This window comes from Marmota monax, unplaced genomic scaffold (genome assembly GCF_021218885.2).
Source record: "Marmota monax isolate L192 unplaced genomic scaffold, Marmota_monax_Labrador192_F-V1.1 WCK01_AAM20220418_F8-fsc00016, whole genome shotgun sequence".
NCBI classification, from domain to species: domain Eukaryota; kingdom Metazoa; phylum Chordata; class Mammalia; order Rodentia; family Sciuridae; genus Marmota; species Marmota monax.
Genome location: NW_026695209.1, coordinates 1141915 through 1169618, shown reverse-complemented (window position 1 = coordinate 1169618; position 27704 = coordinate 1141915). Strand labels below are relative to the sequence as shown.

Sequence of the window (27704 nt, the reverse complement as noted above, 5' to 3'; positions counted from 1 at the left end):
GAGTCTGTGTTGAAAGATCAGCTGTTATCCTGATTGGCTTACCCCTAAATGTGATCTGCTTCCTTTCTCTTGTAGCTTTTAAAATTCTCTCCTTATTCTGTATGTTGGGCATCTTCATTATAATGTGTCTAGGTGTGGGTCTCTTATGATTTTGCACATTCGGTGTCCTGTAGGCTTCTAGGATTTGGGGTTCTGTCTCATTCTTCAAGTCTGGGAAGTTTTCTCGTATTATTTCATTGAATAGATTGCTCATTCCTTTGGTTTGAAACTCTGTCCCTTCCTGTATCCCAATGACTCTTAAATTTGGTCTCTTGATGTTATCCCATATTTCTTGGATGTTCTGCTCATGGTTTCTTAACAGTCTTGCTGAGCTGTCTATGTTCTTTTCAAGTTGAAATACTTTATCTTCATTGTCTGATGTTCTGTCTTCTAAGTGTTCTACTCTGCTGGTAGTATTCTCAATTGAGTTTTTAAGTTGGCTTATTGCTTCCTGCATTTCTAGGATTTCTGTTTGTTTGTTTTTTATAACCTCTATTTCCCTGTATAGTTGATCTTTTGCTTCTTGGATTTGTTTATGTAATTCATTGTTGAAGTGATCTTTCATTGTCTGATTTTGCTGTCTGATGTCTTCCTTGAGACTCCAGATCATCTGAAGCATGTATATCCTGAATTCTTTATCTGACATTCCATCTGCTGCAGCTATTACCTCTTCTAACGTTGAGTTGACCTGCAATGCTTGTGGTCCTTTCTTTCCTTGTCTCTTCATACTGTTCGCGTTCCTTTCTACTTGGTGAAACTGTTGTGCTATTGAATTTTCCCCCTATATATTTATATTGGTCTTGTATGGTTGCAAAGTCTCCCTCGCAGGCGCGGGCGGCGGCTCTGCCCCTCCTCCAATTGGGGCAATGTGCTTACCACGCCGGCAGGCCGCTGGGCCTGCTCTACCGGTCGGTAGCAGGTCCGCCGACCTTGCAGGCGCGGGCGGCGGCTCTGTCCCTCTGCGGGCCGCTAGGCTTGTTCTGTCGGTGGTCGCAGTTCTGTCTACTTTGCAGGCACAGGCAGCGGCACTGCCCCTCTGCAGGCCTCTGGAGCTGTACTGCCAGTGGGTCGCAGGTCCGCCTACCTTGCAGGTGCGGGGGGGGGGGCGGCTCTACCCTTCCTCAGGCCACTGGGCCTGTTCTGTCTCTCGGTTGCAGATCTGGTCTGTTCTGATGGTGGTCACAGTTCCGTCTACCTTGTAGGCGCGGGGGGGAGGAGGCGGCTCTGCCTCTCAGCAGGCCGCTGCTCCTCTTCTGCCGGTGGGTCGCAGGCCCGCCTACCTTGCAGGAGTTATTGGAAGCTCTGCCCCTCCGTGGGCCACTGGGCCTTTTCTGTCAGTGGTCACAGTTCCGCCTACCTGGCAGGCGCGGGGGGTGGGGGGTGGCTCTGCCCCTCAGCAGGCCGCTGGGCCTGTTCTGTGGGTGGTCACAGTTCCCTCTACCTTGCCGGCGCAGGGGGAGGGGGCGGCTCTGCCTCTCAGCAGGCCGCTGCTCCTCTGCCGGTGGGTCGCAGGCCCGCCTACCTTGCAGGAGTGATTGGAAGCTCTGCCCCTCCGTGGGCCACTGGGCCTTTTCTGTCAGTGGTCACAGTTCCGCCTACCTGGCAGGCGCGGGGGGTGGGGGGTGGCTCTGCCCCTCAGCAGGCCGCTGGGCCTGTTCTATGGGTGGTCACAGTTCCCTCTACCTTGCTGGCGCAGGGGGAGGGGGCGGCTCTGCCTCTCAGCAGGCCGCTGCTCCTCTGCCGGTGGGTCGCAGGCCTGCCTACCTTGCAGGAGTGATTGGAAGCTCTGTCCTGCCACAGGCCACTGGGCCTTTTCTGTCGGTGGTCACAGTTCCCCTACCTGGCAGGTGCGGGGGGTGTGGGGCGGCTCTGCCCCTCAGCAGGCCGCTGGGCCTGCTCTGTGCGTGGTCACAGTTCCCTCTACCTTGCCGGCGCAGGGGGAGGGGGCGGCTCAGCCTCTCAGCAGGCCGCTGCTCCTCTTCTGCCGGTGGGTCGCAGGCCCGCCTACCTTGCAGGAGTGATTGGAAGCTCTGTCCCGCCGCGGGCCACTGGGCCTTTTCTGTCGGTGGTCACCGTTCCACCTACCTGGCAGGCGCGGGGGGTGGGGGGCGGCTCTGCCCCTCAGAAGGCCGCTGGGCCTGCTCTGTGCGTGGTCACAGTTCCCTCTACCTTGCCGGTGCAGGGGGAGGGGGCGGCTCTGCCTCTCAGCAGGCCGCTGCTCCTCTTCTACTGGTGGGTCGCAGGCCAGCCTACCTTGCAGGAGTGATTGGAAGCTCTGTCCCGCCGCTGGCCACTGGGCCTTTTCTGTCGGTGGTCACAGTTCCACCTACCTGGCAGGCGCGGGGGGTGGGGGGCGGCTCTGCCCCTCAGCAGGCCGCTGGGCCTGCTCTGTGCGTGGTCACAGTTCCCTCTACCTTGCCGGTGCAGGGGGAGGGGGCGGCTCTGCCTCTCAGCAGGCCGCTGCTCCTCTTCTGCCGGTGGGTCGCAGGCCCACCTACCTTGCAGGAGTGATTGGAAGCTCTGTCCCGCCGCGGGCCACTGGGCCTTTTCTGTCGGTGGTCACCGTTCCACCTACCTGGCAGGCGCGGGGGGTGGGGGGCGGCTCTGCCCCTCAGCAGGCCGCTGGGCCTGCTCTGTGCGTGGTCACAGTTCCCTCTACTTCTAACATGGCATTTCAATAACGGTTCTTCATCAGGAATTTCACAATCAAGCCAAAAGCTATATCAGAACATTTGCTCTAGTTTCAAAAAAAGTAATAATAGCAACAATGATGATTAAAACAAAAGAATATTTGTATGATACAGAATTCGGTTAAATAATACATCAAGTTTTCACATGCTATTTAAAAAAGTGTATCTAGATATCTCAGATGAAGGATGCAGTAATTAAATGAAGGCTAAGAAAACAGGGAGAGGGCCATGACAGATGTACAAGCAGAAAAGTAACAAAGTTTGGCAGAAGGATCAATGTGTTCAAATGGCAAGAAAGCACAGATCTCATGTCCAAGAAGCAGTCTCCTCTTCTCTCAACATTCATGACAGGCATTCAGTGGACTCAGTCAAGTTGGGAGACTTCAAAATAGCACCTAGGTTTTCTCTCCCATTGAAAAAGAAACAAACATACAGCTTCAAAATAATACTAGTTTTTCTCTCCCGTTGAAAAGAAGCAAAAACATATGGCTGTATTCTCTTTACAAGGAAATTCACAACTTTTTGCAAAATCTAAAACGTCTGAAGGAAAAATAAAAATAATAAAGCCAATTGTAGATATGAAATTTATGCCAAAAACTTTTGATTCAAATCCATTGTCTAATTTTAATATGTGAGTTTTTATACTAAACAGCTATACCAGTTTATTAGAAAATCAAATTCTTAAAATATTATTATATTTTCTTTTTTCAATAAATTCATGGATCACACTTGCATGATTTCACTTTATTACACATCTTTTTACTAATATCTTAGGTTTGATAAACATTTGGATTAGGATTTCTCTTTAAAAAGACAGGCAGATTCAACTGACTTTCTTTAAGAGGTAATCTGATTTCTTTGTTCTTTTTAGTTTCAGATGTGCTTTGTTACTGTTTGGATGTGAGGTGTCCCTCAAAAGCTCACATGTGAGACAATGCAAGGGGATTAATTTTCTGATTGGGTTAAGACTCTCACAACCCAATCGTTTCTCTTCTGTGAGAGTCTTAACCCAATCAGAAAAATTAATCCTCTGATGGGATTAACTGAGTGGTAACTGAAGGCAGGTAGGGTATGTCTAGAGGAGGAGGGTCACTAGGAGTGTGCCTTTGGGGTATATATTTTGTATCTGGAAAGTGGAGTCACTCTCTGCTTCCTATCATCATGTTAGCTGCTTCCCTCTGCCACACTCTTTCACCACAACTTTTTGTCTCACCTTGAGTCCATAGGAATGGAGCTAACTGTCTATGGACCGGGGCCTCTAAAACCGTGAGCCCCTAAACAAACTTTTCCTCCCCTAAAATTGTTCTGATTGTCAGGTTTTTTAGTCACAGCAACAAAAAAGCTGACCAAAACAACAGTGGAATCTATTATGATATATTTACATAAGCATAGAATATATCACAACATTATTTTGAGGCATAACCTTGCCTATTTTAAAATTTTAATGTCATGCAGTGTATTTCACAAAATATAAAATCTCAATGTCAGATATGTGTCTCCTTTAATATTTGAAACTATTAAAAACTGTGAGTCCGAAAGAATCTGATGTCTCAATACAGGAACAATTGACCTCTTTGGTCCTACAAACCATACAGAAGATGAAGACTTACAAGTGACTTCATACATTCTCTGACAGAACAAAGATATAGATTAGAATAAAGGGGAAATGATGCAGAAAAAGACAGAAGAAAAAGGAATATCTAGGGAAAAAAATTTTAAAGGGCACACGATAAGAATGATGGCAAGAAGTCACAGGAAGAAAAGATACTTGAGGGGACATGAATTCCATGTATATTGAGGCATAGTTGTGAGATCCACTTATCATAGAAGGAAATAATGTCATTAGAGCTATGCTTAAAATGCAAACAATCATAGTACCTCCCTCAAACACTCTAACCTGGAGAAGGAAACACAAAGGCATTTTAATATAAGGAATACATTTTTCAAATTAATGCAATAAGCTGAGTATTGCCTCTGAACTAAGGGTCAAATAACTTAGAGCCAAGACCAGCTCATGGCCATAGTCAACTCTGTTTGGTTCTATAGTTATCTCAAGAATTGCCCAGTGATGATTCTGGACACTGGCAACTGATTCCCAAGATGTGCATAGGAAACGCAAAAGTTTTCTTACCCTTCACATTGCTGGGCTTTTTCTTTCTTATGATCTTATATTATAAGCTCCACTTGATAAAGCTAGTTTAATTTTAAAACATCCTACTTTATTATACAAAATAATAAAGAAGTTGATTTGTGTCATTCAAATTATGACAAATTTAATTCTTCATGAATTTCATATAAAAGCTCTATGAAAAACTCCAAAATATGTATGCTTGAATACAAAGAATTAAACAAATGGCAGTAACATTAGGGTCTAGACCAAAGGTTTTAAAATTTTGTAACAATTTAGAATCACTGAGAGAACATGAAAAAGAACTGATTTGGGGACCTCCACCCTCAGACAATTATCTGAGTTTCTGGGGATTCGACTCAGACATCAATATTTTTAAATGCTTCCCAAGTGATTGCAATATGTAGCCAAGGTAGACAACTACTGACCTCATGTTTGCAGTGGAGTGATACAAGGAAATCTCTCACAGATGGGAATTCAAACCAGAACTACACTTTTGTAGATTGAGACACATTAATCAGCCTCTGTATGCTTCATTTTTCTTATCTTTAGGCTGGAGGATAAGCATCTTCCTTAGGAGATTGGAAACCCCTATGGGGTTATGTGAGGATCAAATGGCATAGAGTATCTGGCAAGGTAAACAGGAAATAAACTGGATTGCAGGTACTTTCTCTTTTCCCCTGCCTTAATCTGATATAAACCTTCACTAACTAAATTATTTCCTCCCTTCCATATTAAAAAAAATTGCTCCTTCATGAGCATAAAATGGTGGCTATTAATTCCAAGGAGAATTGTAAAATAAGTATTTGCAAAATTTCCTCTTTCGGGAATCAGGTGTTAATAAATTTATTAGCAAATATCTAAAAATATGTCTAGTATTATTAACTATTTCAATAGAATACTTATTGTTAAAACATTGATTTTCACATGAAAACTAATCTTTTGTAACAAAATTTACTTTTTTCATATAAATGATTATTTAAGAAATAAAAATATTACAATACTTAATCTCCTAATATTTTTGTTTTCTTCATTCATGCCAATTTGACAAAGGATCAACTGAAATATCAAATATTTTTTAAAACTCAAAACCTGTTGAAAAGACAGCACAATAAATAAAACTACACAAACTAATAAAGAGTGAGCATTGTATAGTATCTGGCAAGTTAAACAGGAAATAAACTGGATTGTGGGTTCTTCCCCTTATGCCTTCTATGCATAAAATGTGACTTGCTCGGCATAAGCAATAAACAAACCATTTGAGAATAATCCAAACCTAGAGTCATTATGTTTCTCATGTTCTTACCAGAACTCTGCCATTGACACAGCCACCATTTTGCACTGTTTGTCTCAGTCAGTGTTGGACTCAGGAGATGTTCTTCAAACAGTGGTAGGTCATGTGCCTAGTGGTCGATAATTTCACTACCAGTTCTCATGATGAAAAGCAGATGGTGCATACCTATAGGATCATCTCTCTTGAAACAGTTTAATCATTGAACGAAGAAGGCATCAAGTGCCATACTTATTCTTCTGAGACACCCAAGAAAAATATTCCCAGTGCTACTACATCCCCCATGTATAAGAAGACATGGGGATGGGACAGGCTGGGGAAAAGGTTGATGCTGACTCTTAAAACGCTTCCTTATTAGCTCCTTTCTCTGTTTCATAAAAATATGACTTTTAAGAGTTTTCCCAGTATCTGTAACCCTCAAGAGATTGAATGTGATAATCATTCCATTAAACTGCCAAATTTAATTTTATCCCATCACAATAACCAAAGCCAATTGAGGTTTTTAAAAGATTACAAAAATTAACTGTGTGCTGTTCATTCATTCATGTCTTTCATGTATTTAATGGTTTATTCATTCATTATTCAGACATTAAGTAATCATTTATGAAGTCTGCGTTATATACTGGATAATGTGTGAGGTATTAAGACATGAACAGATAAATAAGACATAATCCTGCCTCAGAGACTTTACATACTATAACAAGGCTTCTAAATTTCTGCACTGTGACATTTAGGGATGGATAATCCTTTGCTATAGGGCCTACCCTGTGGATTACAGGATGTTTAGCATCACCTTTGGCCTCTGTCCCACCAAATGCCAACAGCTCCCCTCACCTTTCTCTAACATCATGACAATGAAAAACGGCTCCAGACATTCATGAATGACCTTTGGGGGAAAATGCCTCCATTTGAGGACTACTGGTGGAAAGGGAAGACATAGACATTACAAAGAACAGTAAATATCATAGGTACAAAGAGAGATAAATACATAAGATAAAATAGAGGCAAAGAGAAGTGTTGGGACATGTTTGAGCAGTAAAAATCTCAGAGTGTGATCATGGGCTCACAGACCTTCTTTCTACTAAAGATGCATTTCTGCTGCAACATGGCCTAAAAGACATTACACATCCCAAATGGGACCTTCTCATTGGTGTCCTTCCCACCTTCCCCTGGATTGAAAGAGATAACGTTCAACTCTGTTCCCAGCATAGATGAAACCACTTCAATGCCATAATGCTATGTGCTTCCTGAGAGCTCAGTAAGCTGACGGAGCTCTGGCAAATCACTACAAGCATGATTAAAGCAAGGCCTCTTGAGACTTCATCTACTGCAGCAGGGCAGGAGGATGGAGCAGAAGTCACCATGCACCACGTGGAAGTTTCTCAAGGTAGAAAAAAAGAAGAGCTGGTGAGACTACTGCATTGGGGACTTCGATAGCATGTGGCTGAGACTCAGAAGGGTCTGCAGTGCCAGTAAGATCCAAGATGGTATGAAGTCAACAAGACAGAACTTCAGAGGCTCTCATAGTGAGGAGTAGGGAGCAAACTAAAGCTGAAAGTCTGGAAATAAACCTAAAAGAAGTCTACTTGTGCAAAAAGCATAGAAAAGAATCTGAGATGACATTAAAGCATGTTAGAATTCCTTATTGAAGAAGGAATCATTGAGGAAAATTCTCTCTGTTATAGAAAATATCTCCTTTTATCTTCATTAAAGCTCCATATGTATTGTCCATCTGTGCTGTGGTATGAGGACTTTCTATCCTGCTAAACAATGACCTCAAGTTTGGAAACATAAAGTTCTGCTGGAGCAAACAAAGAGATGCATCTTAAACAGGTCTGGACACTCAGGGAGAACCTACAGGTGAACAGAAAACTTTAAACAGATACTATAGGATGAATAAGAAATGAGAGGCTGAAGGTAGAGGACAAAGGAGAGAGGAAGAATATTCAAGCAAGTGCAAGAAGTCCCAGCTATGAAAAAAAATATCAATTGAATGAGTTTGAGAATTGGATATGATACCATATAATATTTCAAAAATGAAAAGAGACATAGTAGCAAATAGTTAACTCAGAGTCTATTAGATTCCAGGCATTAGGGTAAATGCTTTATCAGCATAATCTTTATTAATATCCAAAAATACAACTAAATAGGCAGTTATAGTCCCCCTAACTTAGCTTTTCTTATTATCTTCATCATCATGATAAGATTTGGTTTCTAGGAAATGTCCATGTCAAAGGAATGAGTAAATAGATTAAGAAGAAAAAAAAAGAGTTAGGAAGATATAACTGAAGAATAGGAGAAATCAAAGTACCAGACTAGGCCATTATCGATTACAAAAGAATACAACGGATGGATTCATGAGTATCCTCAGTGGTAGAACAGAAAAGATGTGAACTGATTTTTAGAGTTTGTGAGAGAGGCCGGGGCTTTGACCATGGAGATCAAGAAGCAAAAAAAAAAAAAAAAACAAGAAATATCTCATGCCACCAACGAAATGGGTCAGCATGAGGAAGAAAGTGGACCCGAGAGATGCAAAGGTGTGAAAAGGACAAATCAATACAGGAGCAACTAATATTGACAGTTTTGCTAGAAGGACCAGCAGACACCTTGCAATGGGCAACTGGAGGTTCACAGTGAATGATATCTGATGACTTACTTTGGATGACTTTCAAGATGAGGTCACATTTGGAATCCTCTGAGGGTAAAAGGAGAAGGGAGAAAATCGAAACAGGGACTGAGAGTTGCTACTGGACCAGAATCATTGTGTGTGAATGCACACATTCAGAAATACAATTATCTTGGGCTGGGGATGTGGCTCAAGCGGTAGCGCGCTCGCCTGGCATTCGTGCGGCCCGGGTTTGATTCTCAGCACCACATACAGACAAAGATGTTGTGTCCGCCGAGAACTAAAAAATAAATATTAAAAAATTCTCTCTCTCTCTCTCTTAAAAAAAAGAAATTCAATTATCTTGCTTTCTGTTCAAACACGAACAATTTCAAATCAATACTGCTTTTCTGATTTTTGCTCTAAAGGCATCAGGAAGAGTTACCACAGTCTAACAACTGATCAACTGATCCTTCTCTGTGGCCTTCCCTGATTCATTTCCCAGGTCTATCCTTTCTCCTTCAGCTTTCTATGCTCATAATATGGATTTCTTAATATTTCTTACTATTTCTGGACTTCTTACTATTTCTCAGATTGCATGTGGCATCAAGTGGAGGCTTCAGGAGAGGAGTTGGGTGTTTTAATGTTCTTAGGGGTAAATCATATAGTGACCTTCCACTAAAGGACATTGAGTTTTTCAACTTGGTATCATTAAAGGAGTTCAGACAGGTTTATTGAAATGCCGCATCCCTGTCTGTCCTTGCCACAGTCCGGCTGGCTGGGCAAAATAACCGGGGGGTGACAAATAACTTGTGTAGATGAATACAGCAGGAGAAGGAGCCATTTATTGCAGGACAGGAGCGGTATTTATACATTCCACACAGCTTATCTAATTAGCATAAACTAGATACATCAGTCAACCAATAAGAAATCTCCACACATAATGGCTCGCTGGTTCACAAACCACTCCCTCTGGCATTTTGCCAGGCGCCATCCAGACTTGTTTACAGACTCTAACATTTGCCAGGCGCCATCCTGACTTGTTTACAGACTCTAACATGTCCTAAAAGAAACTAAATAGATATTCAGAGGAATACAGCAAGTGTTTAAAACAGTGCCCTTCCCTTGCCATCTGTCTTTGATTCTTAAGTTCCATTCATGTATGATTACTTTCATCTCATATCTTTTAACCATCAAAATCCCATCTTTAAACCTATAGCCCCTATAGGAAACTGTGCCCCTAGCACTCTTTATCTTCATTGAAGAATTGTGTTCTTTCACATTTTAGTAATGTCTTTGTATGTGTGTTTGTTTATGTAATTATGATTGGAGTTATTGAAACAGAAACATGGTCATGTAAATAATAACAAATAGAAGGTTTCCGTGAAAACACAAGCCACAAATGTTTCCCCTAACTCCATAATTTCAAATTGAAAATAACACTTTCAGTAGGAAAATCCTCCTTGGCAATAGCAGCAATGCAATTAGCCTCCGATTTTATTTCCTTATTGGTGATTCAGATCTTCTCCTTTCCACACAATGTGAGACATTGTCATAAATGGACATTTGCATAATGGATTGGAAAAGCATATAATCCAAACATCTGGATTCTTCCACATATGGCTCATTAGCTGTTGCTGCAAAAGCTGATATGAACTCATATTGATGCAATTAAATGTGACTGGAAAAATACATGCCTCTCACATTTTCAGTTATGCATATGTATGTATTTGGCATACGATTCAATATAGTCACAAGAATTTAAAAGAAAAAATCTTTCTGCAGCTGTGTCTGTTAACCATCATCATGCTACTTCCTGAAAAATGAGCAGTGCTGGGCTGCTGGCCACTTCACTGCATTGCCATAGTGAGAGAATATCTAATACATAAATAAATTCAGTCAAGGACCAGGGTTTCAAACTTGTTCTTCATGATGTTTGAAATATGCTCTAATTTGGAATTGTCCAGAATGGAGTAAAAAAATGGTATCTTATCCAGCTTTTCTTAATTTGCAAGAAGACAAAACAGGTGATTACTTTTAACTCTCTCTCTCATCACCCTCATTCTAAACCAGCCTGAAAAGTGTGTGGCCTGCACTGAGTCAGAACAAGAGCACAGCTTATTAGCTTCATAGGACTGGGCAAGCCAGCCTGGAATGAAATCCACAACCAAAGCTCTGAGAGGGGAGCAGGCTCATGCTTTCACTTTCACTCTTGCAGTTCCAATTCTGCCCTTTGTATGATGAAGACAGAGTAGTCCTTGCCCAAGTTGGAGTGGACTTTCCCCTTCAAGTTTTGAGCTCACCAGAGGCTCAATGGGGAGAGCGGAGGATGGAACCCTCCCACAATCCTTTTAATAACTAGTCAAAAGCAGAAGATGTAATTTCCTTTGCCTTGATTTGATTATCTACTCTGGAAAAATATTGACTTACATAATGTCTGTATTCTTTCTTACCTGAAATATCTCACCTTTGTTCCAAACTAAATAAATGTCAAACTAAATGTGGTACGCTGTTATTAATTTAGGCTGCCCAAACAGTCTTACAGGGAAATAGATTGGCATGTTTTCTTCGATCAGATTTTCTAGATACAAACATTGAGACAACAGGGTGGTTGGTTTATCTTCTCAGGAATGGTGCATTTAAGAGAGTAACAGAAGCAAGATTAAGCAGAGAGAACAACTGAACTGTGGTCAAAGATACATTAAAGGCTTTAATCCTATAGAGAGGATGAAATTAATTTTGGGATGATCCTTTAAAAGATCCTAAAGTGAGACAAGGGGCCAGGTCTTTGAACCCCCAACTTAGCAGTCATTGGATGCTAACTTCCCCCAGCAAAGGAACATAATCTTGAATGAGGAAGTGTCCTTCCACTAAGGGCAATTCCTAGAGAAACACCAAAGTGGTTTGGAAAATGAACACCTTGGCTCTCAAAGGGGTGATTGGGTGACACGCCATAATATCAGCTGCAGCCCACCTTCATTTAATATGCTTAGTTCTACTTTATTCCTAATAAGTCCTCCTCATTGAAAGACACCTTATTTAGGATTCTATTTGCCCTCATTTTCTAATGAAATTTACAAGGATGAATTAGAGCTCCCCCGAGTAGAGATGCCTCAAGGCTGTTGGTGGTGCTCACCAGCATCCCCTTTACCACTCATTCTAGATTCTGCACACTCAGTTTGCACCTCTGGTGGCCTACGTTGTTTATCTGCTGTGGTCACCCCTGCCCATCTCTGAGGAGTATGGCCTCCTAATCGCCATGTAATTCTTGGGTCAAGGTTGCTGTGCTTGTCGACCATCTCCCCCAACTTGGGAGAGAAGTTGCAAGAAACACACTAGTAGCTAAAGGGTGCAAATATGTTCTTCTCTGCCCCCAGTGTAATACAGCAACCCTTTCTCTCCTTAATGTCGGAGGTCAACTATCCCACCATGATCTCTCTTTTCTTTCCTCTCTATTCATCTTTTGATATAAGGAGCCTGAATGACCAGATAACAACAATTGCTTAAAATTAACAGGACTTACATCAGGTCCCTGGTGAAAGCCTTCCCTTCTGAGAATAAGGTCCTCTGGATCCACAGAATCTAAAATTGCAAAGAAGTTAAAATTCCTTCAAGTAAATTGTGGGAGTGGTGATAAGCTGGGACACTTCACCTCCTAGTTCCTAGACCTATTTATTCCACACACTGGGAAAATAACATCATATAATGATCCTTGATTTAAGGTATTTAACATATCCTGGAAGATGGAAACTCATCCTTTCAGAGTATCAGCACTAAGTTGGCATAATAGTGGCATCACAAAGTGAATCTTCCCTGTATCCTCATTTAGGCAAGCACTTTCTCGCTGTACCCAACAGAATATCCATCCCAATTATACATTTGGAGAAATAATTCAATGACTACTTTGACTCTGGAGAATCAGTAGAGCCACTGGGAGCCTGACCTGAACTGCCATCCCTTGACACTTGTAACCCATATAAGCCCACTCTATCAGTGGGATATAATTGTGCCTCAGTTCCTGAGAATCAAAGTCAGCTCAGATCCTAGGCTCAATTATCCTTGAAATGTTTGCATACTTATTTCCATATTTATTACCATGCAAATTCAACGTGTTTTAGTATCTACCTTTCAGAGGACCACCATCTCTTCAATAAGATGAAATCCCAAAGCACTGACCTATGTATATATCAGACATTGGTCTTCTAAAGGAAATCTTTCTAGAGAAAACAAATATAACCTCTCTGTATGTTGTCTTATTTTAACTTAATGCAAATAAAGCATAATATATAAGGAAACATTACTAAAAGGACAGATGACAATAATAAAATAAATCATGTGTATCATCTTTACCAAGAACAAAAGTTCAATCATATATCTACATTTAACTTTGCCTTAGATTGTGAAACTAGAGTTTTAGTGGGTGAGGAAAAAATCTTTCTCTTAGTGCAAGGAAAATATCAGTATTATTACTTCCATTTTTGATGCCCCAAATTCTTTCTGCCTCACAGCTATGGCAAGTACAGTACTGCACTGATCAGAAACCAGCCACCTTTAGTCAACTACACTTCTCATCCACTAGAGAAATGTCATTGTTTGGCTCTGTCATACCAACAATTCATTAAACAAGAGAGTCGGTGAAACATAAGCCCAGAGAGGGCCAATTGTGCAGGTAGACATCTACAATGATCAGCTTTCATGTAGCTTGAGCCAATCACTCAACCTCCTGATGTTTCTGTTTCCTCACATATAATAGGAAAATATAACCATATCTATGGCAAAGGTTCATAAGGATGAAACATACAAAATATTTAGAAAAGTATCAATCACAGAGACCCTATGAATATTTGTCATTATCTTATTTAAACGTCATCATTATTATTATTTGTGAGCTTAAGACACAAATAATAATAATAAGACACAATAATAATAATTAAGCTTAATTACAGAATGACACATTTAATAAAATACATTGGCTTGCTTATATTGGGATACAAAATGATAGAAGGAATCGATTGATCCTGGGCAATATATATTCCAAACTTATCCCTAAATGTATTTTTTTAAAAGGGACAGCATAGTAATACTAAATATTGATAGTAGCCTGCCATGATCATCTATAAATTTTCAAGGCTCAGTAATGCTCCCTTTTCTCCATCACTTTGCCTGTAGAGCTAACCCCCGCTGTGCATGTTCTCAGATCTCGAGGTATTCCACACACATGTTGGATTTGTGATTCCCTGATCCCACCATGCTCTCTCCTGCTTCATGAGTCTCACAAGTCATTCCCCTTGTCTACTACACTATTACTTCAACTCTGACCAGGAATACTCATCCTTCAAGTTCAGGTGCTCCTTGCCCTGGGAAGCCCTCCTCTGTCTCCCGATTCTAACCAAGCTTCCCACCCTCTGCCTCCCCAGGCAGCTCTATTACCATGTTCCCTGTCCAAGCACTGATCATGTAGTATGACAACTTACGTGTCCACATCTGTTTCCCTGGTTAAACTAAATTCCACACTGATTGTTTCATTTTCATCATTTAGTAAAGAGTCGGGCATAAAAGGAACCTTTATAAAGTAACCTTTAGTATAATCAACATATGACACAAAGAGTAATATATAAATAAATGCATGAGCCAAGAAGAGCTTTAGAAAAAAACTTGGCAACTGGGTTATACACACACAAATATGACATCTCTGAAAAGTCACTTGATTTGCTCATTTCTGTCCTTCATTCCTAGCACTCCTTAGTCTTGAGGTGAGTTAGACTCACACACTGCCAGAACCCCACTCCTGGGATGTGATAGCAACATGGGTGTCGGTTGCCACTTCCTGACCCCTGACCATGCTGGGCTCTCTCTGGCGTTCTAGCTTTGGCTAAGGCTGAGAAGCCAAGTTCACCAGCTCCATCTTCCTTCCTAACAAGGAGAATTATTCTGCTGCCTGTGGTTGTCCCTTTGAAATCTGACTCCAACCACACTCTTCCTACTTGGTTCTGCACCTCTCCTGGTGCCTGGAGGACACAGCACCACGAGTGAGATCTGGGGATATAAGCTTGACTGGTGCAACGTGTTCCCTTAGTTATTCCACTGTTCACATTTTACTAGAATGTGATTATAACCCCCAAATGAATTTTCATTATGTGTAAACATAATTGCAATATCTGAAAGTGAGCAAAAAACATTTTAGAACCTCTATCTTATTTCTCAGTGCCCTGCTCCTTGTTCCTCACTGCCGTCCTCTGAAGGTTCTTCCCACAGAAGATCTCTTTATGAGCCCTAAGTCTCTCCAGATGGCTTCCAAACCCACAATGCTGAGGGTATAAAGCTCAGGGCAATGTTTTCAAAAGTGTGGTCTTTGCATCATCTGGATCATAATCTAGGGAGTATGTATCTGCAACTCAATGCATTGGACCTGATTACCTTGGAATGGGGGCTCTGAATGTCATTTTATTTATTTTTTCAATAAACACGTAGATTTATTTTAAGTCAGTTTGGTACATGATACAGATTGGTTTTGCAGTTTAAAATGAACTGAAATAGAAATTTCTAAATACAGCAGTGTCTGCCTGTGCAACAAATATCTATAAAGTAAAATAAGGCATTTGATAGACCTACATCTGCATGAACAAATCAGATGAAAAATCTGAGAAGATTTCATAATATACCTTCTGGATTAAAAAAACCCCAAAATTATTAATGGCTCAAGATACTACATTGCTAAAGGAACGGCGGGGAAAGTCAGAAAAGGCTGAGTTCTGTTTCTAGAGCTCATCTGTAGACTTGCAAAATCTAACAACATTATGCTTTTGTTGTTAGAGGAGTGCTCAAAATTATAGAAGCTTCAAATCAAGTCACATTTTCACAAAGTTGCTACATATGCTGAAATTAACGTGTGGCAAGGTTATTCCAGGCAAATAATCATTATACACCGTAGCTAGTTTTTGCCACCTTGTGAGGAATGGGATTCTGTGAATTTTTCAAATGAATTATACAGCACTCACTAAAAACTAACAGCCATGGCACCATAATAAATTTTGTGAGGTACCTAAATATTACTACTAATGGAAACACAAAAATGTGAGGTAAATCTACCTTTTTCCAAAAAATCTTTGAAGCCAGAGATTTTAAACAATTAAGGCACTTGAAAATATTAGGTATATGTACAAATGTGCAAGTAAAACAAACTTCAGCTGTACCAACAAGTGACCAAAAAAAAAAAAAAGCCCAGTAACTCTTCATTTTAAGAACCTTTAATATAATGACCTAAATACAAGTTTTGGTTTATGAAATGAACAAAGGCATTTGTCATTTCCCTATAAACTATTGAAAATCAAGTGCTAAACTCAGCCACTAAAGGCTTAAAAACAAAAACACTTAAATGACCTAAAAAAGCAAAAGTCCATTTTAAACTAATTAAAGCCTCTGAACTAATCCAATGTGTCAAAGAAAAGGGAGAAGCAACCCTCTAAAAGTAAGAAAACTAGTGCTTAAGAAACTGTAGAAACAAAAATATGTATGCTTATTTATATTATGGGAGTTGAAATGAAGAAAGAAGGAGAAGAGGAGGGGGAAAAGTGGAAGTACAGACTACACATCTAGGGCAAGCATCATTAAAAATCTATAGTAATCTGATAAAAAATCCTTAGATTTTCCGAAATTATACTGATCACATCTGCCATCTGAAAACTTAAAATGATTGTCTTACTTAAAGAGCTAATAAATGATTCTTTCTTTTTTACTTCATGAAAGTAGTTACTTTCCAGGTAAGCTTGGTATAAATCCTTTCAAGGTTCATAGTGTTAAGATATTTTTTTGAACACAAAGGAAACATAATTTTATCACAATTCTTTTCAACAGCCCAAAGAAAAATGTTGTGAAATTCAATGTGAAGTTTTTAAACTTTGTAAAATAGTAATTAGCATAAGTTTCTCAGCTCTAGGGGGAAAAATAGGTATGCTTTTAATTTAAATATTAACAGTATGATATCTAAAATCAGGTTTACTACTGCTTACATCAATAGTTACAATCTCAAAACCGACTTTTGTCTTCCTTAATATCAAAGAACAAATCACAGATTTTAAGTTCAGCCTACTTTTCAGTCTGTCTTTTAAGGCACTGTTCTTTATTTTCTCAGTGATATAAGGTGCTTTTTAAAGTATGAATAATATCCTGTTAAACATTAATGGTCTGTATCCTTTCCATTCATTTCTTTAAATCTGGAATGTAATTCCCCATGTAGCATGTTATTTCTAATGTAGAAAAAAATAACTTATCAAGCACAAAATTTTACTCTATGGATACAGTTTAGTACTACTAAATTAATAAATTTATTCCACCTTTGAAAGGATAGCCAAAAATCCACCTGATTTGATGCTCATTTGGCACACCTTCTCAATTCTGGCCACTAAATTACATCTTGAATTAGCATAAAAATAATGCAGCTTTCAGGCTTTAAGATAACTAAACTTAAACTACCAAGAGTCAGGAGGTTGTCTGCACCAGACAACATTCTCCATCACTTATAGAAAGTTACATTTGGCATGAACAGAAACATAATCCCACAGCAGCAGCCATTGAAAATAAAAGACGACAGCCACAAGGATTCATGCAGAATATTTTTTAAATATTCCTGTTAAGTAAAACATTAACTGATTTTTCTTCAGGGATGATGTTCCAAAATATCCTATATGCATCCTTTGGAAATTTAAAGATCCTGGAATAGTGTCTTCCATGTAGGACTTCTTGTAAGATAGTATTTTGGTTTCAGTGAGTTACACAAATGAACTGCCAGTCCTTGTTAATTTAATGGGTCTGCTTACAAAGTATGGTAATTTCGTTCTTTAGATTTGCAGAACTTATAGAGAAAGAAAATTACAGCCTGCACGCCCAAAACAAGGACAATTCCTCCGATGAAACTGGCTGCATCAAAGGTAGACTTCCGTGCAGGTGTGAGGTTGGAGCCATAGTGGTATTTGTTGCATCTGATGTGGTAACTGTGGTGGAATATGTAGAAGAGGAAGGCAGAGTTGTGACTTTAGCTGTAGAATTAGTTGGCACTGGAGTCGCAGTAGGCACAGAACAGAACTTAGTGCTGTTCCCCACGCTACAATTACTAACTGTTGGGTTATATGAACAGTAGCTCTTATTTGCTTCTTTACATTCTATCCAAAAGCAGGTAGTATTGTTAATGCTAACATTTACACAGGAAGCACAGCTGTTTTGTCTTTCATAGGTTTCTTCTGGTACTAGAGTGGTGACCAGCGTCGCCGGCGTCGGGGCCACCTTGGTGGTTGCTGAAGAGAGTAGTTCAGTCTCTGCTGGAGTCACGGACGAGTTCTCCTCAGACAGCACGCAGACCACAGACAGGCAGGTGGCTGCCCAAAACAGACGGCTGGAGAACCCGAACATCGTGTCTTCTGTGGTGGCGTCCTGGAGAAAGCTGCAGCATACAACGCGCAGTCCGTCCCTCAGTCCCCTGCGGCGCCGCCTCCAAGACTTCGCCCCCCTCAGGAGTGCCTGAATGTCATTTTAAATGCTTCTAGCAATTATTATGCACCCTCTATATGAGATCCACAAACTTGACTCCTTCCAGGTATGTCTTTTAAGTATTTTAAAAAGAATAACCTTCAGATGGCAAAGTAATGCATTTGCTATATGTATCTGATCTGAAGACCCTTTGCTTCCTGGTATGAATGCACCTGACTCAAGCAATTGTCTGTGTAGTGGTTTTGTACTTCAAGATTAAGTGGGTTCCTGAGGCCACGTGGAATGCAGATCACATCGATGTAGGGGGTTATTGACTCTGGCATCTGATATCAGTTTAAACCTAAAGCCAAAGTTTATGAACTGCTTAAGGATATGTTTTCAACTTCTAGGAACTGAATGTCCCCATGGTAGCAAATGCATCTGGATGCCTGAGCAAACTTAGTGCATCTGCTAGCCTGGGAAGTGGATCTGAATGGCTACCTGCAACACTGGAGAAAATAAGAGGAGAGTTATTGATGCTGAAGAATTCAAAGATGTAGGATGTGGCTATGTACTGCATTTGAATAAAACCCAGAATTACTAATTGGTGAGCCATGCTGTATGTCCAGTGGTACAAAATAAAAATAATAGTGAACAGATAATATTATTTCCTGTATAACAAAAATTTTAAGTAACCTCGGAACAGTTTTCTTAAAAAACAAGCCATTATTATCCTATAAAGACAATTCTCTTACTAACAGAAACCATATTTAATTCTTTTTTTTCATTCTTTTTATTTATACATGACAGTAGAATCTATTTTGATATAGTTATATAAGCTTGGAATATATCTTACATATTTAATTCTTGATCAAGATTATTATACTATGCTAAACTTCCTTTTGAGTTAACATTATATATAAAAACAGGGAATACTGATTCTTTCTAAATAGTCTATTAACATGCTAGTGAAAATCTCCAAATGCAATCCTTGGACTAGAAAGTAGCTCTTACTTTGTGCTGGGCATGGTGGCGTACACCTGTAATCCCAGCAGCTCAGGAGGCTAAGGCAGGAGGATGGTGAGTTCAAAGCCAACCTCTGCAAAAGCGAGATGCTAAGCAACTCAGTGAGACCCTGTCTCTAAATAAAATACAAAATAGGGCTGGGGATGTGGCTCAGTGGTCCAGTGCCCCTGAATTCAATTCATGGTACCAAACACCCCGCCCCCAAAAATGTAGCTTTTACTTTGGGACAAAGGTTGTAAGTTATTGCTTCATGCTGAAAAAAATGTATATAATATATATATATATATATATATATATATATAGAGAGAGAGAGAGAGAGAGAGAGAGAGAGAGAGAGAGTCAATTCCTTCTCTTCCTACTATGTGGTTGGGTACTAAGACTCCAGAGAGTCAAAGGGACACATGATGTCTGTCTATCTCTTGATACCCTAAAGGTCTCCATTCCAAGTGAGCTGACATGAAAGTCTATTGAGACTTGAATCAGAAAATGCCCATTTCTCACTTTGGTTATACCAAAGACCTTTAAAGGGATAAGAGACTGAATCACTCTAAGAAAGCCCATATGGACTTTCTGACAAAAGCATGTAGCAGCATAGTCTATAGACATAAAGTAGAACTGTGTATATTTATCAATGATAAAATATTAAGTATCAGATATTTCACAGACTGCACACTGACCTAAATATACTTTTGTCTTCCTAGAAGATATTTAATGAAATAATAACAAAAGTAGTAAAAACCTGAATATGAGGTACATTATATTGAAAGAAATGCTGGCCTTTGGCCTTTTAATTTAGATTCTTTTTTTTCAGTGAATGTTTATTAACTATGTCCATGGGCCTAATAGCACATATAATATCAGCAACTCAAAGAATAATAATAGAAGACTATCATTCTCCCACATATATTCATACTCAATAGGGAAAAAGCAACCACATTAACAAATAAATATAAATCCGTGTTGAGTTAATTGTCACAAAACATGAGTGAGTATTCACATAAAGTCTTGGAGTCCTCATAAATATAATATCTGAGCTTAACCTTCAATAATGAGGGGAGAGGGGGGGAGCATTCACACTGGGGAAGCAGGAAGTTCAAGGTCAGACTGACTGAGCAGAGGCAACCTATTTCAGTACTAGGTACCATAGCTACGGCCTAGAATGGAGGAAGAAAAGTGTTAGGAAACAGGCAAAGAGGCCATAAAAAAAAAAAATCATCATGACCCTTCACAAAATAAAACTGTTTTCTAAATGAATAACTTTAAATTTCTCAACAAAAGTGAAAAATGCAAAACTTTCCATCAAAATAAGAAGTATTTGTTGAAAAAGAATACGATCTTATGACCACATTCCAATGTGAAGCTTAGATTCCGTTTCAGACAATCATAAACATTGCTTTTTGAAGTCACAGGCAACTGTAATAGTTCATAATTAGAAGGAAACTAAACAGAAAGAAGACAAACTAGGTCAGCAATGTAGGGCACTGATCATCTGATCTTCTTCAGTCTATTTTAAAATTCTGAAGACAAATTCTTCCAATATGTTCAAAGTAGAAGGTTGGCTTTTTTTTTTCTTTTTTGCTAATCTTAGTGAACAAGCAAGAATTAAAAATATTTGGAACTGAAAGGGTATTAAAATATTGGACCATTCTGCAGTCAAGGTCAATCTTCTACACTATGTCTTTGATATCATGGAGCACTTCCATATTGATGGAAACAAGGTATGCTTCATCATTCTTCTGCCTGTCTTCCCTCAACCATCTCACTGTAGGACACGAGATTACTACAAAAGAAGATTCTAAAAAGCACTCCACCAGTTAGTTGAAGAACAATATATTATAAGTTCTCTTAGATAATTTTTGGAAGATTTTTGTATGTCTTTCTCCCCTTTACACAGACAATCATCATCTGTGAGTATTAAGTGTTAAAGTCAAGCAATAAAAAGTACATTATCTTCATGAGGAAACAAATTACATTGACCTTTTAAATGTGTTGCTCTAAATTTCCAGAATGAGTGTTCTGATCCTTGGCTTTGTCCTGTTGCTAGAAGGCCCAAGGCGGGACTTGTAGACACCCACATAAACACCATCTGTGCCTTGAGTCATCAAAGACCCTATTTTAAAAATCTTTTACTATGAAGTAGTTAGCTACTCTTAGGCTTCCAATGGTATCACTGCATTGAAAGTTTTAGTTTATAATTTAATATCATTATATATATTCATAATTTAACAAAGAAATTCCTGGCTTAATTTGCCACTTGGTAATTTTCTAGCTCATATCATTCTAACCATCCCACAGGAAACAACTGGAAAAATAATAAAATATCATGCATGCATTTAAATAGCTTTGAAGGCATTAAAGAGGTACTGAGTAAAGGCAAGCCCTGAAACACTACAATCTGATAGGAGAAGGGTAAGAAATTAAGCCCAGCAATTCGGTCGTTCTACCCTCTATTGACATTGGCCAGATCTTAAGTAAAGCAAGAGACAAAGACACCAAACTGAAGTTGGTAAGCCAGGCAGAATTTAAATTGTCTCATGGACTGTGGAAACAATAACAGCTTGTATTATGGCCCTGGAAGGATTGTACTCAAGAGGCAGATACAAACTGAAAACACACCAACTTTTCTAAAACTAAAATTCAGCCTCAGTCAGCTCAGTCCCACCTTGGATTAAGGTAATCTTCATCAAATGTCTGTCAAAAGCTAAAAGAAATCTCTTTGGGGGAAGATATCAATGAGTGGGTTTAATACTAGACCATCTAGAGTAGAGAATTAGTAAGTTAGATGACAGGTAAAGAGTGGTACATCAGGATAATTGCTATATTTGGGGGGCAGGAATATAGGAACTAAATGTGAACACTTTCTGATGTTGGCAACGTGCTATTACTTAAAGGAAATAGTGTTGATGAGAGAAGAGTCACCTGTGAACAGTTGTAAAACCATACAGGTAAAACTTTAAAACTTGGAATTTATGGACACTGTTAGTCTGTTTTCCATTACTGTAACAAAGTTCTGAGAAAATAAATGTACAAGAGAAAAGGGTTATTCATCCCATGGTGTTAGAGGTTTCAATCCATGATGAGGTGGACCCCTTATTTTTAGGCCCCTGGTGGGGAGAGGGCAGCACCCATGACAGGAGTGTTGTGGACCAGGGAAGTATTTCACCTCAGGGCTGGGATGCAAAAAGAGACAATAAATGAGATGGGGGTCCCACAGTCCTCTTAAGGGTACACCCTCAGTTACCCAAAATCTCCCACTAGGCTTCACTCTGAAAGCTTCCACCACCTCCCAAGAGTACCAGTCTGGGGTGTAACCTTTCAACACACAGGCCTTTGTGGGACATTCCAGTTCTCAACTAGAACATTCTTCCCCTGCCTCTGCCAAATTCAGTCCATCCTCCAGGGTCCCCAAAGTTTTAACTGTTCAAGCATTGCTCCAAAGTCCAAATCCAAAGATTCCCCAAGACTCAAGGCAAACTTTGCTCTGAGCCCCTATAGAGATTAAAAGGAGAAAATTACATAATTCTAATATACATAGCACAGGGTAAACATTCTCACTCCAAAAGGGAGAAACAGGAAAATAGCAAGAGGGGATCCAATAAAAGTAAGACCTAAACCCATCAGGACAAACATGAAATCCTAAATCTCAGGTCTGGCCTCTGGGGTACTCTGTGTGGGACACAGGCTCTTGGTGGCTTGGGTAGCACTTGACTCTTGCAGCCCATGTGGTCTCTCTCTTTGCAAGTTTCCTGTTACTACCCTTGGTCGGTAATTCATGTTCCCGGCATCTCTAACTTAACTGGAATGTCCACTATAGTGAGAGTGGAATTTCACAACTTCACTTTCACCCTATCAGAGAGGTTGATTGCAGGAACACCCACCCTAACACACCTTGGCTGCCCTTTCCCAAGTTTTCCTCTGAAATCTCAGGGGAAGCCTCCATAACCCCAGAACTCTTGCATTCCTCATGCCTGAAAAAATAGCACTGCATGGGCAACATTGAAGTTGGCCAATGCCCTGAGCCACTGGTCCTACTAAACCACAACTTCAGCTGCCTCTAAGTGCCTGGCCAGCAATGGGTCTCTAGGAAGTCCTGGGTGAGCACCGTGTTCCAGGGCTCTCTTCTCAAAAGACCCTGCCCTGGAAATTCTTTGACACAAATTTGCACTTTTACACCTTTGAGACTTTGACCAGTGGCATCATGCTGATTCTTGAGACACCCTTGACCTATCTTTCCTTTTGTGTTGGTTCCAAGCACTTGGCTCATTCTTAATGATGTTAAAATCTTTAGCAACCTTTTTTTTTTTTGGCAATGCCTTTAAACATGCTCCTTTTCTGGACAAACTGCAAATTTTCCAAATTTTTCTGCTGTGCTCCTCTGTGCTCCTGATTCTCACTAAGGATTTAACTAAAAGCAGTTAATGGTGCCCATGCCCTTGCCTGAATGCTGTGCTGCCTTGAAACTCACTCTGCCAAATAAAGTAGTCCATCATCGTTCAGCTCATCTTCCCACATAGTCTCAGTTCATGGACAAAATGCATTCAAAATTGTTTGCCATGATGCAACATGTTAGAGTCTGTAAACAAGTCAAAATAACACCTGGCATTTTGCCAGGGGAATGTTAGAGTTTGTAAACAAGTCTGGATGGTGCCTGGCAAAATGCCAGAGGGAGTTGTTTGAGAAGTAACAAAAGCGAGCTATTAAGTGTGCAGATTCCTTATTGGTTGACTGATGTATCTAGTTTATGCTAATTAGATAAGCTGTGTGGAATGTATAAATACTGCTCCTGTCCTGCAATAAACGGCTTCCACTCCTGCTGTATCAATCTACACAAGTTGTTCGTCACCCCCCCACACCCATTATTTTGCTGCAGCCGGACTGCAGCAGCAACAAGAGGGGCTTTTACCCCGATTTCCAATAGAATACTGATATTCGTCCGAAAGCTCATCAGCATAACCTTTATGGTCCACATTTTTATTAGCATTCTGGTATTCTGACTCCAATCACACAGTAAGCTCTGATTACAAGATTCTAGACTTTCTCTACTCCGCTTCTCCAAACTTTTCCAAACTTCTGTAAACCAATTCCAAGACTTTTCCACATCATTAGTTTTGGTAACGTCAAAGACCACCCACTCCTGATGCCAATGTTCTTGTTGATCATCTGTTACTATAATGAAATACCTGGAATAATCAATTTATAAACAGGTTTATTTTGGCTCACAGCATTAGAGACTTCATTCCATGAACAGTCAGACCTATTTCTTAAAGGCCTCTAGTGGTGTGGGTAGCACATCATGGTTGGAGCCTGTGGTTTGGTAAATACATTTACCTCATGGACAAGACCTAAAAGGAAGAAAAAGAGCCTAGAGTCCCAAATCCCCTTTAAGGACATGCCCCTAGTGACCTAAAATCTCCCACTACATCCTACCTCTTACTGTTTTCATCACCCTAGTAACACAGACTAGAGATCAAACAATTAACATGTGAGCCTTTGGGAAATATCCCATATCTCCCATATAGCATATACTTTTCCACTTGTATATTTCACTAAGTTTATTCAACAACAAAAAACAACTTTTGATCTTGGAGTGAAACACCTTGAGCTAAGTTATCTCCATTTCTATAGAGCAAAAACCTCATGAGTTTACTTAAAATGGTATATTAGAGAAGCAACTGGAACAAACTTTCCCCTTGGACTAAGAGCATATCCATGAGACTTTGTGCACCTAATAGTTATTCCCTGCATGTACACCCTCTGCGTACCACCTTCTGGGAAGGATTTTGCCACAGAGAGGGCCTGTGGCAACCGTGGGAACATCTTCCCAGTCATATCTAGTCTTAGCCACAGATGCTTTTAACACCAGAGCATCTAAGACCATAGTCTTGAAAACATTTTTTTTCCTTCCTCTAGAAAATGCTGTGTACTAAATATAATAAAATGATTTGCAACTCCACTCACTAAACAAGGGGTCAGTAAACCATTATTATGGGACAAATTCAGTTCATGACCTGAAATTTTACAACTCTAGGGTTCTAATGATTTTTAGAAATTTTAAAGATTTTTTTTTCTTTTAAATATGGGGTAGAGAAATTTCTTACTATCAGGTCATTTACAGAAAAAAAAATGCCTACTCTTGCATTAGATCTTTGGTCGTTTGTTCTCAGCACATTTTCTAAAATATGAAATAGATCCTTAAAATATCAAAAATCTCCTGTGAGGCTTAATTTTATGTGTCAAATCAGCTAGGCCATAGTAGTCAGATATTTGGTCAAACATCAGTCTAGAGGTTGAAATGAATGGGGTTTTTGTTGTTGTTGTTGTTTATATTTTGTTTTTTAGGATAAGATTAATATTTAAATGAGTAGAACTGAACTGAGTAGAACAAATAAATAAAAGAGAGATCAAAAAATAAATAAATCAGCAGACCTTGAGTGAGGCAGATTATCCTTCATGATGTGGTAGACCTCACCAATCAATTCAAAACCTTAAGAGAGAATTAAAAAACAAAAACAAAAAACGAAGATCCAATGAGGAAAAGGTAATCCTCTCTCTGAGTATCTTTGGACACAAGTTGCAACATCTGCTTGTCTACCCCATAGACTGTGGATTTTCCAGCTTCCTTAATTATGTGAGCCAATTCTTTGAAATAACATAGGAGATTAATAAATAAGTCTAGAAATATGTCACATACCATTGGACTATAGTTTAACAATATTGTATTATATACTGGAAATTACCAAGAGAATAGATTTTAGGAATTTTTACCACACACAGAAGGGTAATTATGTGAGATAATGAATATGTTAATCTGCTTATTAAAATATCTTTTATCTCTATCATAAAATCTCTCTTCTTTTCTCCCTCCCCCTCCATCACCCCTCATTTCTCTCTCTCTCTCTCTCTCTCTCTCTCTCTCTCTCTCTCTCTCTCTCTCTCTCTCTCTCTCTTTCTCTCTCTCTCTCTCATTAGTTTTGCTTCCATTTCTATTCCTCTACTGGCTGTTTCTCTGGGAAGCCCTAATACATCTTCAATAGCCAAATTTCAGCCAAGTCTTTTGCTTCCAATGACCCAAAAGTCAACACATATGAGAAGTAGTAATTATAAAGACATTAGGAGAGGAGTCAAGTAATACTAGCCTTCCTCTGGGAAAAAAAGAATTGAGCACATGTGATAAATTGCTTGCAAAACATAAAAAGTTCTCTACTCCTTTCTAGGTCCACTCCCTTCAGAGCATGACATAGCACTGCCTCTTCTCCACCCTATTTCCCCATCTCTAGAGTCTGTGCTGACCTTGTGACTTGTGACCATTCCAGCTCTGGACTTCAAGAGGCCTTGCTGGCTTTGATTCTCTTGTTCTTTACCTTGTTTTCAAGACCAAGTCTAGAGTTGCCCTAGAGATTGAGAGACAGTGCCAGGTAGAATCTAGTTTTCTCAGCCACCAGCTCACAATCTATCCTGCAGCAAGCACCACGAGCAAGATGAGCCGAAGTAAGCAGAACTTGACCCACATAAGGAGAATTACCCAGCAGACACAAATGCTTGAGAACAGTAAATGAACGTCATTCTAGGTAGTAAGTTTGGGGGCCAGTTTATTGCATACCATTATTATAGCAATACAAACAACTGCTATATCCTCACTGAGCAACTGAGCTTGTTTCATCTGTCCATTCATTTCTCTTATTTTCCTAATAGATAGTCCTGTTCACATGGAGGATGCCAAGAGTGCCTGATACTGGGGATTGAACCCAATAAGGTGTTTTTATTACTGAGCTATATATTCCAACCCCATTTATTTTTTTATTTTAAGACAGGGTCTTCCTTAGTTGCTTAGTACCTCCCTAAGTTGCTGAGATGGGCCTCGATCCTGTGATCCTCCTGTCTCAGGCTCCCAGATCACTATAATTACAGGAATACACCAAAACACCTGGCTAAGAATACCTTATTTCATCATGGAAAATGGAAAGAAAAGGATATTCTGTTTCAGTAGTCATGCTAGCCATATGAAATAATTTTCCTGGAAAATAATAATCTAACCTATATGAAATAATCTAACTCATGTGTCTAGATTGAATAGTATTTATTTTCTAATAGAGCCAGCATTCAAAATGTACTACGGAAACCAAGGGTGAATTTAATACTACAATAGAGGCCAAATAAAGGAAAAACACATGATGAATTCTTTGAGTGTGCATAAATATTAACAGTGAGTAGCTCCTTTTTTAATAGTTTTATTAGTACAACATCTTGACAAATTCAAAAATGTATGTAACACAGTTTGTTCCATTTCAATCCCTAGTACTTCCTCTTACTCTCCCTTGCTCCCTTCTCCTGATCCCCTTTCTCTTCCACTTATTTATTTTTAAACTGGTGCATTATAGTGATATATAAATTTGGAATGCATTGTTCCTACTCTTTTGAAGAGACCATTGTGCAAGCTGGATTGAGTTGCCTAAGGAACAAATG

General features: G+C 39.6%; 1 protein-coding gene across 1 annotated transcript; it reads right to left on the bottom strand.

Annotated features, from left to right (window-relative positions):
• Window positions 1-15984: 15984 nt before the first annotated feature.
• LOC124083734 (sialomucin core protein 24-like) lies at window positions 15985-18208 on the bottom strand. The gene is given in 2 exon segments (XM_046430491.2): window positions 15985-17699; window positions 17702-18208. Coding segments are annotated over 2 exon segments (591 nt in total). The 5' UTR covers window positions 18159-18208; the 3' UTR covers window positions 15985-17565.
• Window positions 18209-27704: the final 9496 nt, after the last annotated feature.